The 20,657-nt window shown below is 38.5% G+C and overlaps 1 protein-coding gene across 1 annotated transcript; it reads right to left on the bottom strand.

Annotated features, from left to right (window-relative positions):
- Window positions 1-2,915: 2,915 nt before the first annotated feature.
- LOC127411757 (IST1 homolog) lies at window positions 2,916-17,137 on the bottom strand. The gene is made up of 10 exons (XM_051647493.1): window positions 17,041-17,137; window positions 12,509-12,605; window positions 10,769-10,949; window positions 10,591-10,678; window positions 10,411-10,494; window positions 9,969-10,079; window positions 9,696-9,875; window positions 7,415-7,525; window positions 4,384-4,432; window positions 2,916-4,296 (listed from the first exon to the last, which is right to left on the bottom strand). The coding sequence occupies exons 1-10, from the start codon at window positions 17,131-17,133 to the stop codon at window positions 4,130-4,132; spliced, it is 1,161 nt and encodes a 386-aa protein (XP_051503453.1). The 5' UTR covers window positions 17,134-17,137; the 3' UTR covers window positions 2,916-4,129.
- Window positions 17,138-20,657: the final 3,520 nt, after the last annotated feature.

The following is a 20,657-nucleotide window of genomic DNA, read 5'->3' as shown; positions in this document are numbered from 1 at the left end:
TTGTGAGCGTCTCAATAAATCTCAGAGCTTCATTCAAACTATCTCCGGTATTTGTATTGGATAGAGATGTTCACATCCATCTCTCTTTAATATGTCAAAAATGACTCATGTCTCAGTCCCTGATGCCTCAGAGGTGTATTTAGAAAGAGCAAACTGGTGTCAAAGATATCTTGATCGTGGGAGCAATTTCACTGTCAAATTCTGTGTGTAAAAGACTCATTACACTAAATATAATGTGAATATTGACATTTTTATTTAACAGATATATTCAGTATATTTTAGTGCTGTAATAAATGTTATGCTTACATGCATGTCATTTGCAAGGTGGGGTAAAACATTGATAGCATGTGTAAAAATATAATAATTTTAACAGCCCAATTGTTAAATACACAAATGTAATAACTTTTGGTTCGATAAAGTATATGTAATAAAGTCCCTAAATGTAATAACTTTAGGTCTGGAATTAATGTAAGTGCTATTATAAAATGATAAGCATCACATTTCTGCCTTCAAACCCTCCAAAAATGAGCCCCACTGACTTCCATTTTAAGCAGAGGCGCAAAAACCATATATGCAAGGTATGCATAGGGGCTCCATGTAAAGGTGGCACCAGCGGCTCAGCAAAGGTGGTGCAATCGGCCTCCTCGACCCCTCCAACATCCCCCCACCTGCTCAACACTTATAATGGATGACATTCACCCCCTTGCTTGACAGATACATGGGGCGCAAAATGTTGTTTTGCATACCTGCTCGGAAATGTGTAGTTGCACCCATAATTGTAAGTGACTCACTATAACCTTGATTTTTGCTTCTTTTTTTTTTTTTTTTTTTTTTAAAGAAAAGGAGTGACAAGTTGAAATATATTTTTGTGGTAATCAACATTATGCCACAAATGCTGATTGAGTTTAACTTGTATTTAACCCGGAATATTCCATTAAGTATAATATGAGCTCTCAATAATCACCATATGACTAATAACTGAAAGAGACAACAAATACAAGAGCAGCATATGTAAAATAGCAAAAAAGTAAAATAACAAATATTACACATACACTGTAATCTGCATCATTTATGTATGCTCCGGTGCATTGCTTGAAACTTGAGTAGCACATCTTGTATTTATATCAAAGTCTTTTTAGCAAGTCAGTGCCAATGCATACAAGTGAAGCTCCTTGAATAGGGCCGAAATCCAAAATAGTTGGTCAAGATAAAGATCAAAGAACATATTTAAAATCAGCAGCAAAATCTGACAACACCGGTATCACAAATTGTGCTTCTTTACCTCAGATTACGCTACAAAAATGCAATGTTTCCGGTTTGTTGAGCTAATGTGCACGCAATCTAGAGTTGATTGACAGGCGATGTCTGTATCTAAAAGATGATCGGCTCTTTTACTTGTAAAGTGGAATTCCAATTTCTCCCATTCATTTTTTCTATCCACAAATTCCAAACCTTACTAAAAGAATGCTCTTGTGTGACAAAAATGCAGAAAATAAGTCACGGAAAAGATTACTTTGTGGTTATTTGAGTCTTTGAAGCTTAGTGCGTTTAACGCACTTTTTAAAGGTAGAGACAAAGCAAAATGCTCGAGTTCTCTTGTGTGTCCTGATTTGTTTTTTTGGGTCACTCAGTGTTGTCCTTGTGTGCCGATGTGTCTCATTACATAGCCACAATATTTCACAATGTGTACTGTTTCACTTGGCGCTAAACAGACGCTTGCGAAACGTCATCATCGCCTGAAGAGGTACAATGCAAAAAATATTTTTCTTAATTAGATTTGTTGTCTTGTTTTCCAGTAAAACATGCAATCATTCTTAAAACAATGGCAGTCTCCTCCCTCCCTCCCCAATTTCCTGTAGATTCGCCACTGATAATTTTCACATGCAAATGAGCTTTTCGGCAAACTTGCAGCAAATTGTCCATTGTTGCCATAGGTTTGCCAGAGGTTCACCCCTACCAGCGAAGAGCCTCAAACTTCTGGCAAACATTTGCAGCGAATCAAAAGCTCGTTTGCATGTGAAAATAACGAGTGGCAAATTTTAGATTTTTGTTGTAAGGGTAACTATGCTAAGCCAGAACTTCGACAGTCCAAAAAGCACATAAAGGCAGCATTAAAGTAATTCATATGACTCCAGTGGTTTAATCCATGTTGTCAGAAGCAATATGATAGGTGTGGGTGAGAAACAGATCAATATTTAAGTCCTTTTTTTTACTATAAATTCTCCTCCCTGCCCATTAGGTGGCGATATGCACAAAGAATGCGAGTCGCCAAAAACAAAAGAAGAATATGAAAGTGAAAGTGGAGATTTATAGCAAAAAAGGACTTAAATATTGATCTGTTTCTCACCCAAACTTATCATATCTCTTCTGAAGACATGGATTAAACCACTGGAGTCATATGGATTACTTTTAAGCTGCCTTTAAGTGCTTTTTTGGAGCTTCAAACTCCTGGTCACCATTCACTTGCATTGTATGGACTTACAGAGCTGAGATATTCTTCTAAAAATCTTCATTTGTGTTCAGCAGAAGAAAAGTCACACATCTGGGATGGCATGAGGGTGAGTAAATGATGAGAGAATTTTCATTTTTGGGTGAACTGTCCCTTTAAACAAAGTAAGGATTCGTGAAATTTGTGTGTTTCACATGATTACTTGTGAAAGGGCTTATTAATATTGTACATGTGCATATAAGAGGTCTTGACGTTGTTTTACACTCATATTAGTTGTATCACTGCACCCTCTTGTGGTTAGAATGAGTAAAAACTGGTTGAGTTACATCACATACTGTACCAAGCACATCCATCCACCACTTGATGTTGTTCAATCATTACTTTAAAACACTGCTAACTACTGCAGATTAGTCTTTCACTAAGTAATTCTTTGAGTGAAAAAGTTACAAGAAAATAGACTATAACATGAGTATCAGATTTGTTTTTAATGCAAGCTAAAATCAGTAACAATCCTATAACGCCAAAATCCTATTCAGATGATTTGAAGAAAAGCACAAATTAGTGTTATAAAGTCAAGGGCAGAGCTGCCACACAGATATAAATCCAACTAACACAACTTTTTCACTCTTTCAAACCAAACTTACAACGTTGACACTCCGGCAGAATCAACTAATAATTACAAAAAATAAGTAAATCATATTTTAAACCCTCACCAAAGACACTAACGAACACAGGCCTCACTGCACAAGCTGTTAAAATGGTCACATGTTCGAGAGAAAGGCGTGGAACAGCAAGGCCACAGTTTCAGAGATGGTAACTAAATTAGGAAGGCTGATTGGTGTAATTCCTCTACATGTAACACATTCTCTCCCATTCAATAAGCAACACAAACAACATTACTATAGGTTTAACTAAAAGAGCACAAAAAAATGAAAGGAAATGCTTAACTTTAGTACATAACTAAAACAATCATCTCAAATTCTGTGTTCTGACCACTAGAAACAAGCAAACTTTGTTGTTGAGAATCACACCCCTATTGCCCAAAATATCTCACATGTCTGAAGTTTTTAACCTTGTTTGCTAAAAACAAACCCATTGTGTCATTCAAAGTAGATTAGGCAAGTTCTTTACACGACTCTGGGTGTAAATAAAGCTGACAGGTTATACCTGCTTTTTCCTAAATGACTCAGACTGAGATGACTAGAGATTTGTGATTTACTGGAAACAAAAGTTACATTTGAGATCATTGTTTCCTATAAGTCGGGGAAAGCTAACAGATAACAGTGACAATTAATGTATACTGTATATATATAATCATTTAAAGGTGGTCATACATGCCACTAAAGTTATAATACATTAGAGATAACTAACTAGTTGTAGTTGTCAGCAAGGCCCTGTATGCAAAGTGCTCATAAAAAGGGTGGCGTTGTGACAACAGTCCATGTAGGTAAAAGTCTTAAGTGAGTTTGTTGAATTTTCTGCCACTGCCAATCACAAGCGTCTATCCTGCATCAGATCCTTCATTCTGATAAGTAACAAATATTATAATACACCTCCACCAAAAGTAAAAAGAGCAGTATGTGATTATGGACAGGGTACATTTATATCTTTGATGGGAATTAGTCTTGTGTGGCAGATGAGGGTTATGAAGAGGTCTTGACCCCCAGATGTTCTCGATGATTAGGTCTTCTTCTTGAGTTCTTCAAAGCGTCTTGACAGGTCGTCAAAGTCGATGTCTTCTGACGTATTGGCGTTTCCTCCAAACGAGGATGCGGGGAGTGTGTCAGGAACAGACGGAAGCTCGGGAAGGTTCGTGTTGTCGTAGATCTTACCAGACGGAGATGGTCCTGGAGAGGAAGCAGAGCTTTTAGAACGGAGAAAATAACTAATTTAATATAACTAAGGGAGAGAAAAAAATGGGGCACATTAAATACCTGAGATCACCTGGTGAGGATAAGAGGGCTTCATTGATATATCATCGATCTTAAAGAAAAATAATACATTTGTTAACAACTCGCATAAGACGCAGCAAAAAACAAAGATTGTTATTAGTCTAAAATAATTTGAAGATCTGTGAGTCAGGATGGACCCGTGCAACAACAGGAATATGTCCTGGTTATATCCACTGATCAGCCACAACATTAAAACCACCTGCCTAATATTGTGTAAGTCCCCCTCATGCCTCAAACCAGTCTGGCCATTCTCTGTTGATCTCTCTCATCAACGAGGTGTTTCTGTCCACAGAACTGCCACTCACTGGATGTTTTTTTGTTTTTGGTACCATTTTGAGTAAATTCTGCTGTTGTGCGTGAAAATCCCAGGAGATCAGCAGTTACAGAAATACTCAAACCAGTCCATTTGTCACCAACAATCATGGCACGGTCAAAATCACTGAGATCACATTTTTTCCCCATTCTGATGGTTGATGTGAACATTAACTGAAGCTCCTGACCCGTATCTGCGTGATTTTAGGCACTGCACTGCTGCCACACGATTGCATGATCGATGATTGTTGGGTGTCAGATGGGCTGGTTTGAGTATTTCTGTAACTGCTGATCTCCTGGATTTTCACACACAGTCTCTAGAATTTACTCCGAATGGTGCCAAAAACAAAACAACATCCAGTGAGCATCAGTTCTGTGGACAGAAATGTCTTGTTGATGAGAGAGGTGAACAGAGAATGGCCAGACTGGTTCAAACTGACAAAGTCTACGGTAACTCGGATAACCACTCTGTACAATTGTGGTAAGAAGAATATCATCTCCGAATGCTATTCTGTGATGCGAGTTGGTGCTGTTTTGGCAGCACGAGGGGGACCTACACAATATTAGGCAGGTGGTTTTAATGTTGTGGCTGATCGGTGTATGTAGGTAGTAGTAAAGATTCAACCATCTTATGCACAGTGGAGGATTTGTTGAGGTAAATGCTTCTTGGTAAATCATGAAAGCATGTCTAATTTCACACCAAAAACAGTTTATTTTGCACAACAAAAGTCTTTTGTAGAACCATTTAAAGGAATATTCAAGGTTCAATAAAAGTTAAGCTCAATCGACAGCATTTGTGGCATAATGTTGATTACCACAAAAAAAAATCATCTCTCATTTATTTTAAGAAAAGCCAAAATGACGGTTACAGTGAGGCACTTACATTGTAAGTAAATAGGGCCAGTTTATAAAAGTTAAAAAACATACTGTTTCAAAAGTATAGCTACAAGATGTAAACGTTATCCTCCTGAAACCCAAGAGTGACTGCTGTGTGCGTTCTTCATTTCCCTTTCTGATTTGTAACTAATAGCACCTCATAAACATGCAAAAAAACAAAAACATAGCAAATAGTTTTCCTAAAAATGTATGTCCACATAAGTGGACAGCGGGACCAAGTTGTGAAATTTTAAATAATACCAAGCTATAAAAAGTCAGATTTTTCATCAAATTGTTTATTATGTTTCTAGGAATGTTGGTTATTCATGTTTTTGAGACTTTACAGACATTACAGCTGAAATTAGCATAATTAATTCTGATTCAAAGTAATGTCCAGCATCATCCAATCACTGCCAACCATGTTAAAATAAAATTATACATGATAATTTCTGAATCTACAGTATATACTGATTATCATTGTCTCAGGTCTGCCAAACATGTTGAGTGGCCAAATATCATCTGCAGCCTGAAACTGAACTTTTGGTTGGACTTTAGGATTGAATGCACTTAGCTGCATAGGAAAGTAATAGGATGCTCCCTTGCTCCCTATTTAGTAAATGACTTAACCTCCAGTGTGCTGTCTGTTTGCACTGGTCACAGAACAGTTCGAAATGAACTTGATTTTCATCCTAACTCCATATAAAGCCTTTGAAAGCAACACTTGACAGCTTCTGGATGCATCCATTGATTCTCAGTGTGATAATGCACATTGAATATACGATTTCTAATGAAAACCTTGTGCTATTGTATACATTGTGCTTAGCAGCATGGCATTTGGCGATAAATTGCTCAAATTTTATAAATGGCAGATCAGATGACACTAGAGACTCTAACTAGAGAAAACTAGAGAAAGTTTAACCCTTTACTGACAGCACAGAGTCTCCTGAAATGAAATCAGTCAGTTTAAATGAATTTAAATGTGTTGCGTATAGCGAAGCCAAAATACAACAACCACACGTGTTTGCGGGGTCGCACAAGGATAATTATGTGTTAACATGATTTAAGTGTGACAAAATCAGGGATTTACCAGTGTTACAGCAGTCACCAGATTACAGGGTTTACCAGTGCTGTGTTGTCATTGCAGTAAAGTTGCAATATTGGCTATAACTTTACACCAATAAGGTTAGTAAGCAATTTTATTACAATACAATCATGTTAAAACTGATAATGTTTATGACTTGTGGCTATACTTTTAAAACAATGTGCATTTTAATTTTTATGGACTAGCCCCATTCACTTCCATTGTCGCTGCCTTAGTGCAAACATGATTTTTTTCTTTTTTTTTTCTTCTTTAAGTCAAAATAATTATGCAAGGACTTGATTATGGTAACAAGATGATGAAACTATTTTTATTTATTTTTTTACATTACAGTAATGACAATTGTGGGGGGGGGGGAATGTCCAAATAAAGCTTCAATTTCTTTTTTCCTTTTGATTTTGGGGTGAAATATGACCTGGAAATGACAGGCTAAGCGGGATTCACTCTTACGTAGGGTTATAGTCCAAAACTCATGTACAATGTATAACAACTTACTAAATTAAAATCATTTCCCCAAAAAGTCCAAACAAAGAAGTGTAATTGGCACAAGAGAGGATAGAGAGGTTAGTGTTCTCAACCCTTTAGCACATGCCATACAAATGCTCACTGGGTTAGATTAAAACTAAGACACCGTTTGAACTGTAATAAACTGCTCTTCCCTGAAAGGTGAACAGGTCGTCCCATCTGTCTGGAAGGGTGGGAGGGGTTGAGAGCACTTGCACTTACAGATTCATAGGTGGGTGGGCAGCTGGGGAGCTGTGGGGGCTGCCCTCCTCTCACTGGGGGCTGGAAGTTGCTAAAGCCATCATAGGTGCCAACTGGACCATTAAAGGGCTCCTATGAGGGACAAAATGGAATTGAAACTGATTTATAACTACAAGTTCAGCAGTTAAATTGTAAGACTAAAATGTTTAAGACTGGTAAACAGCTGACCCTTTGCTAAGATCTTTAATTTAATTAATTTAATTTGATCTGCCAATCTGGTTACTGTTGCTCACTCAGACAAGCTTTACAGAACATTTGGAATGACCTGGAAGTTCAGAGCCCAAAAGAAGTTAGAAACAGCTAAAGTAACGGTGTACTATTTGCAAACTTTCAGACATCGGCCTCCCTGCTGGGGAACGCGTTTAGAGGAGCATTTAAAAATGAGGACGCTCAAGACTACATGTAAAAACTATCTAATGTGACATTAAAAATGTGTCATCAATGACTTCATGCCTCAATTTATGAGTAGAATTCACATGAGATCAGTATAAGAAGCTGTTTTAACTACTCATAGATGATTTAAAGTAATATAAATGCAGTAGATAATGTGTAATTTGTTATGTTTACATTCTGCATTCATGGTGCTAATGCGCTAACATGCTATAATTGGCCATAACATGCACCGATTACACTCTGTTTTTGTAATTTATGACAACACTGATGCTACTGCAAATATGGGTGTATTAAAGAGTGTTAATGGGCAGAATAAAGACAAAAGAATGATGATAGAGGCATATCTCACTTTGGGCAGATGTGTGAATTGCTTTCGACTGTAGACGGCACATGAGTGAACCAGCATATCAAACAACACCATGAATGGGTACTTAAGAGTATTTAAGGACATTTGATTCATTTTGTAGATTAAAAAAAATAAAAAATCACAACATGTTCTATGAAAACAAAAAAATCAGGTATTTTTGGCCAGATTTTGTACTAAATGATGTCACATCCATTCATTATTTTATTTCATATGAAGGGCCTTAAGTGTGACTTTAACACATTTTATTTTCAGTGTTTCTATAAAGAAATTGCTAAATTACGCAATAATATTAAAAACCACAGAGACTGCGAGTCAAACTTAGGCTACGTCCACATTAATCCGGATACATATGAAAACAGCATTTTCGTTTTCAAGTGTTTTCCAAAAGGTGCTCATCCACACTGAAATGTATGAAAACGCTTAATTCCCCTGATTGCGCATGCGAAAAATCGCCATTCGCGAAGAAGTTGCTTTTAAATGTATCCACTTGGGAAAGCGTTTTCGCCATCTCAGTGTTGACGGAAGGCCAAGATGTAGAGAAAAAGATACGTTTTCAAATTAAAATGTATTAATGTGGACGAGGCCTAAAAAGAGAAAAGTGTTTTGATAGTGATTACGACTGATAACATTAATGTCAGTGAACAGAACGTTTCTACAATTCCTAATGTTTTTATAACATACTCGCTATGGTACTTTAAACTCTGATGATCTCTACATTGACCTAACAACGTGAGGACTTGCGTCCTCAACGCGTAAATTAATTAACATTAATTTACCTTAGAGCAAATATAGGTATCCTTATTGATGTTACACATGTCAATTCGATAATTCAACAGCATGCACTTTACGATTTATTTAAAGGGGAAAAAGTATGGGGGCCTGGGTAGCTCAGTGAGTATTGACGCTGACTATCACCCTTGGAGTCGCAAGTTCGAATCCAGGGTGTGCAGAGTGACTCCAGCCAGGTCTCCTAAGCAACCAAATTGGCCCGGTTGCTAGGAAAGGTAGAGTCACATGGGATAACCTCCTCGTGGTTGCGATTAGTGGTTCTCGCTCTCAATGGGGCGTGTGGTAAGTTGTGCGTGGATCGTGAAGAGTAGCATGAGCCTCCACATGCTGCGAGTCTCCGCGGTGTCATGCACAACAAGCCACGTGATAAGATGCGCAGATTGACGGTCTCAGAAGTGGAGGCAACTTCATTCCAAATTGGGAGAAAAGGGGATAAAAATAAAAAGAATATTGTATGTTTCCTATCTGGGTATGTTGTGTCACTATTTCTATACTTTAAGTGCCCTGGCAACAACATTTATCACTATTTTGGATAATTTCTGTGAAATACCTTTTAAAACTATCCAAACGCACATGACTTCCATAGACTTACATTGGAAAAGAGCAAAAGCTTGTCTGATACTATGGTGTGATTGGCATTACTTTTGAGGTGGGGCCTAGCGTAGGGTCAATTGTTGAGTAGATTTGACTTACAGCTCCTTTGGGTGCTGGGTAGTTGAAAGCTGTGGGCATGGGCATGGGCATGGGCATAGGCATGGGCATGCCTACTGCTGGGGCTGTGAACCCTCCACCACCACCACCACCACCTCCGGGCTTCTTGAAGTCACTGTCCACATCGATCAGATCGGCCTCTTCACCCGTACACACCTCTGGCTGTGAGTAGAGTGTTACACATAAGAACAATTTGATACAAGAGCTGCTTAAATAGATGACTGACATGGAAAGAAACAGGTAGTTGGGTCTTACCCGAACCATGGCATCAGGTTCATAGGGGACGTTGTAGTTTTTCGCAATCTCAATGAGGTAACGCTCCACCAAAATCTTTGGAGGGGCCTCCACGCTCAGTTTGTGCATAAGCTATGGAAGCAATGTCAGATTGGACATTAAAACTAGATTTTTATTTTGTTAAACATGTTGATTTTATTTCTTCAGTGGAACACAAAACTAGATGATAGGCAGAATGTTTGCCTCAGTCATCATTCACTCTCACTGCATCTTTTTCCCCACACAATGAAAGTGAATGGTGACTGAGGCTAACATTCTGCCTAATATCCGTAGCACAAACACTGCGGGACGAGTCGTAGTTTAAAATGTAGGGTTATGGGTTTTGAAAAATATAGCAAGCACCACTAATAAGACCACTAAATTTTTTTCATGCCCATCACTATACAAATGTGTTACATCATACCCTATCATTAACTGTTCCGATCTGGTTTGTCCTGCATAGCTTTCCATACTCTTTGCTGTATTTGGCACACAGCTGGTCTGAAACCTGTTAAAGGAAAAGGACATACATGATCCATACTGGATTTAGAGAAATGCCCCTCCAGCAACAGAATAGAGATTAAATAGATCAAATTATACACACAATCTTCAGTTCTAGGATTTCTGCTTGCAAGCGTGGGGCAGCCCAGATGAGTGTGGACACCGCTTCCTGTAGACCAGGGTCGAGTTCTCTGAAAAAAAGGACGGAAATCAAAGACAGTGAGTTTCAATTTATTTCAAATGATATGGTGATTGTGATATTTTGAGAGTTTTTTATTCACTTCATGGACTGTATTAAGCCAAAGCGGGTGAGGAGTAGATCACAGTATAACTCCAGGATCTCCATGGCCTCCACCAAGTAATCTTCTCTGATGATGTGCTCGACTCTGATTCTCGCACGCTCATCTTTGCCTGCCGACAGGTAGTCTGCTATTTCTTTACGAGCCTTCTGGGCTAATTCAGCTGATTCAGATAAGAAGAGACTAAATTAATTCAAAGTCAACATGGAAAAGTGGGTTCACAACCCATTTTCCTTCCGTAAAGTTATGCATTTCTGAGAGAAACAGGATAGTCAATGAGAAAAATATTGAGAGGGGATTGTTTGGATCGTAACTTAATTTTAGTGTAATATCGAGAAACAAAATCTGGCTAAAAACAAGGTATGTGCACCAATGAACCGTGTGCAACATGCAACAAGAACGCAAATAGGGTCAATCTCGAATTCATGCTGATTTTAAAGGGGACATGACAGGTCAAATTTTCCTTGATCTTTTAACATGTAAGAGTGAATAGTACTATAAAAACATATTGTAAGCTTCAGAACTCAAAACTTCCTCTTCAATAAAAAAAAAAGAAAAAAAAGAGCATTTATTTAAACCAAGATGAAAAAAACGGCTCATTTGCATTTTCTCTACTTCGTGATGTCAAACAAATGCATCATCGCCTACTTTTACATCATTGCACCCTTGGTCAGCCCACTGGTGCTCAGTCAGAAAGGTGAAGAGGACAGAATAAGGGCCTAATATTCCTGCACATCAAAGGGGACATAGACAGGACACCTTCTTGTGCCCATCTTGACTATTTTTAAATGTTTTTTCTACATAAACATGCAATAGACGAACTGCTTTGACTGTTATCATGCATCCTGCACCACTTTTATAAGACAATATGTCAAGTTACTACTCTTATAAGCCACGTTTAAGAGAGGTACAAGCTCAACTTTTAAAAATGCGTCTGTTCTGCTGCATTCCATTGCTGCCGCTGTCTGTGGAACATCATCCCAACATCAAGAAATAGTGACTGAAGTTTAACAAAGTTCCTGATCAAATCAGTTCAGGATGATGTGTGTGTGCATCATGTTTCACCATGGATTGTATAATGTGTGTTCAGCATATTTCAACTTGGATTATATGTGTGTTCAGCTCATATATGCGTGAACCAGTCACAATATTATTCAAGCTTTGCAAAGGAACTGTGATTGATAGATGGAGCAGTTAAAAACACTATTAGACCCGATCGCAAATCCATAAGTAAACAGTTTCATTCATGAATGTTTCAAATGTCATGACTGTTTGATAGTTTATGATGCTGCTCTGATTGAATGAACAGTTTAATATATTCAGATGCAATGTGCCAGGTGTGCCTTCTGTGTAAACCATGAAATTTAGTTTTATAATGTTGTGGAGCTGGTTTATTCTCCTCTGATTGAGATTAAAATATGGCTGTATTTGAGGGGCTGCACAATGTTAGCCAATCATAACAGTGGGCATTTACGTTGAAGTTTTATGGAGGCACTTAGGCAAAAATTGAGCGTTTCAGACAGAGGGCCAGAGACGGGGTGGAAAATGATCATATATTACATCATTTTGACTGTTTTGGTGCAAAAAAAAAACTTTACTAACAGGAAAAATATAAATAAAAAAATAATATGTCATGGCCCCTTTAAATTAATAGATTTTAGATTTTGAACGTAGCAGACCTGAAACTTCCAAATGTGTAAAACTTGGAGATAAAGAACTTACTTTTTTTCTTCTCAAGAAGTTTGAGGCGGTTTATGACGAGTCTGAGATTGACACGAAGTCTCTCCGATTTAAACCCACCACCAAGCATGATGCAGGTCTGTGGACAAACATCAAACAAGAACCAAACATGAGACGGAAGGGGCAAAAAAGACCCATACTGATGGTCATGAGGGTGTCCTGGGTAGCTGACATGTTATCAAAGCTATTGCCTATAAAGCTATAGACAACCAGTTTGGTGAGTGATGTCATTGCCATATCATGACAACAGCACAGATGTGAAAGGTTTAACTTGATCCTTTTCAGTTAGTCTAACTTCCAGGAACCCAAGAAACATTGTAAATGATAATTGTAATATCCTAAATCATTTCACAACCAGACAAATAAGTATAAGCAGTACTACAGTATAGTGATTTAAATACATCACCAAGATAAAGATATCTAGCTGGCTAACATAAATAAGTTTTAACTGAAATTGTGAGAATGATTTGTGATAGTGGGAAAATAATCCTTATTGTTGAGCCCTGCATGGTATTTACTGTATGTACAGTAGGACTCCAAGGTACTTCAAAGAATACACATAGTATCAAATGGTATTACTGTGGCACTTTAAAGTTTAAAGGAATGTCCCAGGTTCAATAGAAGTTAAGCTCAATCGACAGCATTTGTGGCATAATATTGATGGAAGTGAATGGGGCCAATTATTTAACATTAAAATACTCACGGTTTCAAAAGTATAACCACAAGACATAATGGATATGTGTGTAAACATGATTTTAGTGTGATAAAATCACTTACAAACCTTTTCTGTGTAAAGTTATGGCCAATTTTACAACTTCGTTTCCATGACAGTGTAATGTAAACAAACCCTATAACCACTGTAAAAGTTACGATTTAAACAACATTGCAGCTCAAATAATACATGAGTTTTAATAGAAGAATTAATGTAAGTGCTATTATAAAATTATAAGCTTCACATTTCTGCCTTTAAACCTTAAATTGGACACGTTCACATTTATTGTAAGTGCCTCACCGTAACCTCGATTTGTGCTTTTTTTGAAAATTTGAAATTAATTTTTGTGGTAATCAACTAGGGCTGGGTGATAGGACAATATAATCAGATATCGACAGTGTCTTACAAAGATCACGATGCCGACTGCGAACGGACGATGATCGACAGTATCGAGAAATGGCAAAACCATGGATCTGGGAAGTCGCCAAATATATTAAACAGTGGTCACGGTGTGAAATGTCTCCGTTTACTCATGTAACATTGGTTTCCTGAGTTGAAGGGAATGAGACTTTGCAGTGAACACTTTGGGGAAATTCCTTTTCCATGGCCTATTTGAAGCCCTTGTATCATAACGGCAATTTTATGATTGGCAATGGTGTTTGAGCCCCGCCCTTTTAGGTGTGCATTTGCCCTATATAAGCGGGCGCTCACACACCATTTCTTCAGAATCTTCTGACTGAAGGACAATCCCTCATACCTCAAAACTTTGAAGTAGTAGTGCGGCAAAGTTTTGCAATGTCTCGTTCCCTTCATCTCAGGGAACTGATGTTACATGAGTAACTGGAGACGTTCCCTATCGATTCAGTTCACTAGACACTGCAGTGAACGCTTTGGGGAACGGAATCCCATCGCGCCACACTACGTAGCGACCCTGAGATGCACCAGGTTAGAAACACTTAGAAGAATATGTATATGAGGTCACAGGCCCGTCGAGCGGTGACCTACTATAATATGTCATCAAGTGTGTATGAAAATGAATAACCCCACATGGTGAAAACAAGATGGGAAGTTAATCTCAGTCGGAGGATGTATATGAGTCAAATAATCCACATAATATAATTTAACCCCTTCATACCCAGAGGTAGGAAGGGAGGTTTTATTTTTATTGGAAGAGCCTGTGACTTCTAGTGGGAGTAAATTGGATAGCGGCCTACACAGGCGACTGTATTAAAATGATAACAGGTAGCACACCCGTAATAAGGACATTGGGCTCACCTGCCGGGTGTTGGAATAGTAAGCTGGATGGACGCCACATCTAGGTTATAAAATCTCGCGAACGTGTTCTGCGAAAACAATCCTGCTGAAAAGCATATATCCTGTAGGGATACACCATTTGTCCATGCCTCTAGTTGAATGCGCTTTTACGCCAGTAGGGCATCTCACTCCCTGTGATTCATAAGCGAGGGTGATTGCATCAACGATCTAGTTAGATAGCCTTTGTTTGGTGACGGACATGCCTTTTGTGCATCCTCCATAACAAACGAAGAGCTGATCTGACAGTCTAAACTGCTGAGTGCGCTCCACATACGTGTGCAATAAACATGCGCTAACTGCTCCTCATCGGAATTAGACAGTGGAGACGAGAAAGCTTTTAGGTGCACTATCTGAGTCCGTGAAGAGCACCAATCCGCAAACACACGCCATTTTAGTGCATAGAAGCATCTTGTAGACGGCGCTCTAGCCTGCAAAATGGTGTTCATTACAGACTGACCCAAATTGGGTCAGGGGCCATACGTGTAGGTTCCACAGCTCCGGCTGGGGATGCCAAATTGTGCCCTGCGCTTGAGAGAGCAGATCCCTCCTCAGCGGTATCTCCCATGGAGGGCCGCCTAATATCTACACCATTTCCAGAAACCATGATTGGTTGGGCCATTTTGGCACAACCAACAGAACCCGTTTCCTTGTCCTCTCGGACTTTGCTGATGACAGAATGGAGGAGACGTACCGCGGGGGAAACGCATATTTGCGTTTCGTCGGCCACTTGTGGGCCAAGGCGTCCACAGTCCCCAGTGCAATTTGAATTTAGAAATGTCTTTTGTTGAGGCCTGGGTAGCTCAGCGAGTATTGACGCTGACTACCACCCCTGGAGTCGCGAGTTTGAATCCAGGGCGTGCTGAGTGACTCCAGCCAGGTCTCCTAAGCAACCAAATTGGCCCGGTTGCTAGGGAGGGTAGAGTCACATGGGGTAACCTCCTTGTGGTCGCGATTAGTGGTTCTCACTCTCAATGGGGTGCGTGGTAAGTTGTGCTGTATAGAGAGTAGCATGAGCCTCCACATGCTGTGAGTCTCCGCGGTGTCATGCACAATGAGCCACGTGATAAGATGCGCGGATTGACTATCTCAGAAGCGGAGGCAACTGAGACTTGTCCTCCGCCACCCGGATTGAGGTGAGTAACCGAGCCACTACGAGGACCTACTAAGTAGTGGGAACTGGGCATTCCAAATAATAAAAAGAAGTTTTTTCGTGTTTCAATAAATGAATTACATTTTTAAAGCAAAATCAATAAAGCAAAAAAATTCACCGACCCTCGGTAGGGAGGTTGACGACGTAATCGGATATCGGCATATTTTTTAAGCCAATTAACGCTAAAATATTTTTTTACATATTGCCCAGCCCTATAATCAACATTATGCCACAAATGCTGTCGATTGAGCTTAACATGTATTGAACCCGGAACATTCCTTTAAGTTTGCTTTTTACTTCGAAATAATGGTTTGTTTGTTTACACTCTGTTCCTATACAAACTATTTTAAGCTTTTATTCCCAATTTAGAAACAATACAGGACACAGAAAAGAGTCAACTTAATACAACATATAAACAAGTGAATAATGTAATTTTAAAAAAGCCCTCTTTTCCTCTTATAAGCCCTCATGTCCCTAAATTCTTCAAAATAAAAAATAAAATATGAGTTACAGTGAGGCACTTACAATGGAAGTGAATGGGGCCAATTTTTGGAGGCTTTAAAAGCAGAAAAGTGAAGCTTATAATTTTATAAAAGCACTTACATTAATTCTACTGTTAAAACTAGTATATTATTTGAGCTGTAAAGTTGTTTAAATCGTCGTTTTAGGGTTTTAGGGTATACAGCGTTACATCAACATGGCAAAGAAGTTGTAAAATTGGCTATAACTTTACACAAAAAGGTAAGTGATTTTATCACACTAAAATCATGTTAACACACATATTGTTTATGTCTTGTGGCTATACTTTTGAAACCGTGAGTATTTTAATGTTTACAGATTGGCCCCATTCACTTCCATTGTAAGTGCCTTACTGTAACCAAGATATTTGCTTTTTTTAAGTAAAGGAGAGACGAGTCGAAATTATTTGTTGTGGTTATCAACAGTATAACACAAATGCTGTTAAATTAGCTTAACTTGTATTGAACCAGGAATATTACTTTAATATGAGTCACAAGTGTTCGAGAGACACCTTGAACAAAACATTAAAAACTAAGCAATACTATGGCTGACAAGAAGTAGTTTGTTTTATATGTATTAATACATCTTTACTGAACACTATAGGACTCATAAATAAAACATTTTAAACACGTTTAAAGTTGTCAATAATCTTATGGTTCAAACCAGGAAGAGACTTGATTAGCTAAACGGCTACAGGAGTCGATTCACCAAAAGTAAACAAAGACCCAAGACACCCCGTAGACTTGAACAAATCACCAAATGTTTATGTATTCCCGATAAAATAAAAACAGTAAAACGTGTAATAAATGCCCTACTTACATGTGAATTCCTCTTCAGACGCGGGCGAGGAGTTAGTTTCGATGAGACTGATCGGTTTGCCTTCACTTCCTGATTGGAGGTCACGGCGCTCATGACGTCACGCGTCACATGATCGTCAGTATGAGGGGAAACCCCCTGTCAGTAGGGTGGGGAAATCACATGCCCTGGATGATGTCATGTTTATGTTACAAGACTAGAGGAGTGTCAGGTTGGCACGAAACGTCTGATCTCACTACGACATTAGGCCAGATTATTTCATTGAAATGTAAGACTACTAGTCTATTGGAAACAATACAGTATGGGGGGAGACTGGGGCTAGTTGTCACATTTTTTAGATTTATTTTTGAAAGCCAATTTCGGTACTAAGACATAACTTGACGTCTTGGCTACAGAAAAGCTACTAAATATTTCCACCTTGATTGGCCAGGGAAAGGTAGGGTATAGTTATTTTAATAACGAACTGTAGCGGGGCATGTTGTCACACGTTATTGGATCTCTTTTGGACAAAAACAGAGAAACAATTTACCTGCACTGCTCTAGACTTTTTTAATCTAATAACATTCGGTCAAATACTTAATGCGATCGACTTATTTAAACCTTAAAAAAAAAACTCCAAATAAAAATTGTGAATTTCCACTATGGCGCTACACAAATGTTGTTAATATAGATATAATGTCTGATATAGTGCTTATGGCAGGCACGATGGGTCTAAATAATATTTCACTTATTTTTACTGTTCGCTTTGTATTTTCAATTCAATTGCTATTAAATTTGATCAATAAATATCATTATTCAGGTCGCTGTTAATCTCTGTTTAAGCAATGAGCCAACGGCGTTATCACGTTATACTTGTTACTTTTCTCAGCGCTGGTCGGGGTGGACCAATCACAGCCGTTTGTGATTACTGCACATGGCTCTAAAATATTGCAGTGGCGAATTACGGTATATATCTTTTGAATTAATGTATTTTAATAACTACATCTACTCTTTAGTGAACAAATGTCTTCAAAAAGATAAAAACGGCATGTGAGGTGAATGCTGTTCAATGGAGTCAAGCATCCCCTGGTGGAGGGTTGTGTCTAAAAGGGATCCCTCTCGCGCATGCGCATTCTGTTCAGATGCTTTCGACTGTGCTTTTTTGCTCGCATCTCAGCGTATTAATGATGGAAAGCATTAGAAACTTTAATAATATCAATAATATAACATTATTATTATCATTATCATAGAGTGACTATACCTGCCACACAGTGTGGCTATTTGCACTGAAATAATCTGATGGAAACAAAGAAATTAAAGACAAGCTGTTGCTTAATTGTTTCTGCAGTGGCTTAATCTGATAAAATGGAGTGAATGTGCTTTTTTTTTATCCGGATGACCTGGGTTCTATTCCAGCTTTTGACCCAGTTTTCCCCATCCTGTTTTCTGTCTCCACTCTTAATATTAAGGTGCAATATGTAATATATTTACTGCACTAAAGCATACAATTATCATAATATGTTATCAGAGATTTAGGAAACATGCTAAATTGAACTACTGGCTTCTCCGATAACAATGCTACAGCCAGTATATTCTACTTCGAAATGGCCATTCCGGGCCGGAATTTCCGTTTTTGTTTTGGCCTGTGTGATCCCGCCCACTGCCCATTTCCCAATAGTATTTCGACACCACGGGTTGCCAGATTTGAAACATGGAAAAATTCACATGAGCTGGTTTATAATTTGCAAACAATAAAAACATTGCAAACATATACATTAGCTGATTAGCTCACAGTGAAAAGCTCGTCGCTTGCCATTGTCAGTTTGCTCATTCCTGTTGCGTGTCCTCAAACTGGCAGCCCACATGAGTTTTGAGTCTGGGGAGGAGGGGGCGGGGGAGACAACTCTCCAATATTTTGAATTTGGACTGCAGTACCCATTTTAAATGCTTGATGTCAGTGTTAAATATTGCTCATTTAATACTACTTGTAATAATAAATAAAATGAATATAAAGGTTGATTACCTCACACTGATAGGGTGGTGTAGGGTGCACTTAATGCAAATAGCCTCTGCCTTATTATTATTAAGAAATCCTGTTGTCTTCTTGAAATCTCATATAGCATCCCATGCAGGGGTGTAGCAGTCATTTAAAAAGTGTGGGGGGTGGGGACACAGCTGTCAGTAGGTGGCTCGCACAGACCTAACACTTACGGTGCAGTATTAACATATTACACTATATATTAATAAGTATTATATTATTATATACGTATTATTTACTTACTATTATATACGTATTTACCCTGCGCTCTGACGCCAGCATATGTGAAAAAATAATTTCACTGTATATGTTCAAAAATTTATAATGTGTGACAAAAATAAAATAAAAATAAATAAAGGCTTCTAATATCTGTAGCATTTTAAAGATTCAGGTATTGTAAAATAATTGTAAAATTGGGGCCTGGGTAGCTCAGCTAGTAAAGACGCTGAATACCACCCCTGGAGTCACGAGTTCGAATCCAGGGTGTGCTGAGTGACTCCAGCCAGGTCTCCTAAGCAACCAAATTGGCCTGGTTGCTAGGGAGGGTAGAGTCACATGGGGTAACCTCCTCGTGGTCGCTATAATGCTGTTTATAACTGGCTCTCGGTGGGGCGCGTGGTGAGTTGTGCGTGGATGCCGCAGAGAATAGCGTGAGCCTCCACACGTGCTTTGTCTCCGCGGTAACGCGCTCAACGTGATAAGATATTCGGGTTGACGGTCTCAGACGCGGAGGCAACTGAGATTCATCCTCCGCCACCCAGATTGAGGTGAGTCACTACGCCACCACGAGGACTTAGAGCGCATTGGGAATTCCAAATTGGGGAGAAAAAGGGGAGAAAATAAATAAATGCAAAATTAGCTGCAAAAATAAAGGGCATCTTGTGGAGCACTTGCTTCTGTTTCACACATGATAGAACTAATAAAAGACTGAGCACAAGCTGGTGCTGAATAAATAATTTAATCAATTACAATAATGACAATTGTGCATGTGCACAATTTTATTTTTTACTCTGTACTTGTGCATTGTGGGATTTAAATGTATCCAAGTGGCTCAAATGTTTTGACTACGTTCACCAAAATTCGTTCAGATCCATTTAATGATTCAGTGACCATTTCTGGTGATGCCAGAAGGTGGTGACAAATGAGTGTCTTGTGTGAAATGAGTTAGTCGTTGAATCAACAATCAAAAGAAAATGTTAATCCTTTAAAATGTGTATGTTTACAGACCTACAAAGAGACTTAAGTAGAGGTTTTAAGCATTATAAGAACAAAGCAAATCTATAATTTCCCTACAGTTTGAGCTGCTGAGCATGACTTTTATCAAAAGACAACAATAATAGTCTTATAATAATTATGAGTTTCAATAACATCCGTAAGTTTTCATGTATAAAAAAAGTGTCTACATATAAATTCACTTCAGTAAAATGCCTAAGAGTTCTAAGAACAAAGAAGATCTATCTTTTTTCCTACAGTTTGTCGACTGCACACCAATATAGAGGTAAAAAAAACAGGAGCTGATATCAAAAATAGCTTTACATATTCAGAAAGCTGTTTTGAAAATATTTATTTTTGCAGTTCCATTGGGTGGTGCTAGTGTTGCAGA

This window comes from Myxocyprinus asiaticus, chromosome 2 (assembly GCF_019703515.2).
Source record: "Myxocyprinus asiaticus isolate MX2 ecotype Aquarium Trade chromosome 2, UBuf_Myxa_2, whole genome shotgun sequence".
Lineage (NCBI taxonomy): Eukaryota > Metazoa > Chordata > Actinopteri > Cypriniformes > Catostomidae > Myxocyprinus > Myxocyprinus asiaticus.
This window is presented reverse-complemented; position numbering and strand designations above follow the sequence as displayed.

What these genes read in the sequence shown, in the direction of transcription:
- LOC127411757 (XM_051647493.1), bottom strand. Translation starts at nt 17,133, where the DNA reads ATGAGCGCCGTGACCTCCAATCAGGAAGTGAAGGCAAACCGATCAGTC. An exon ending in ACTTCTTGAGAAGAAAAAAA is followed by an intron (nt 10,950 to 12,508) that starts GTAAGTTCTTTA and finishes TATCTGAATCAG; the next exon opens with CTGAATTAGCCCAGAAGGCT. An exon ending in GCCCACCCACCTATGAATCT is followed by an intron (nt 4,433 to 7,414) that starts GTAAGTGCAAGT and finishes TTTTTCTTTAAG; the next exon opens with ATCGATGATATATCAATGAA.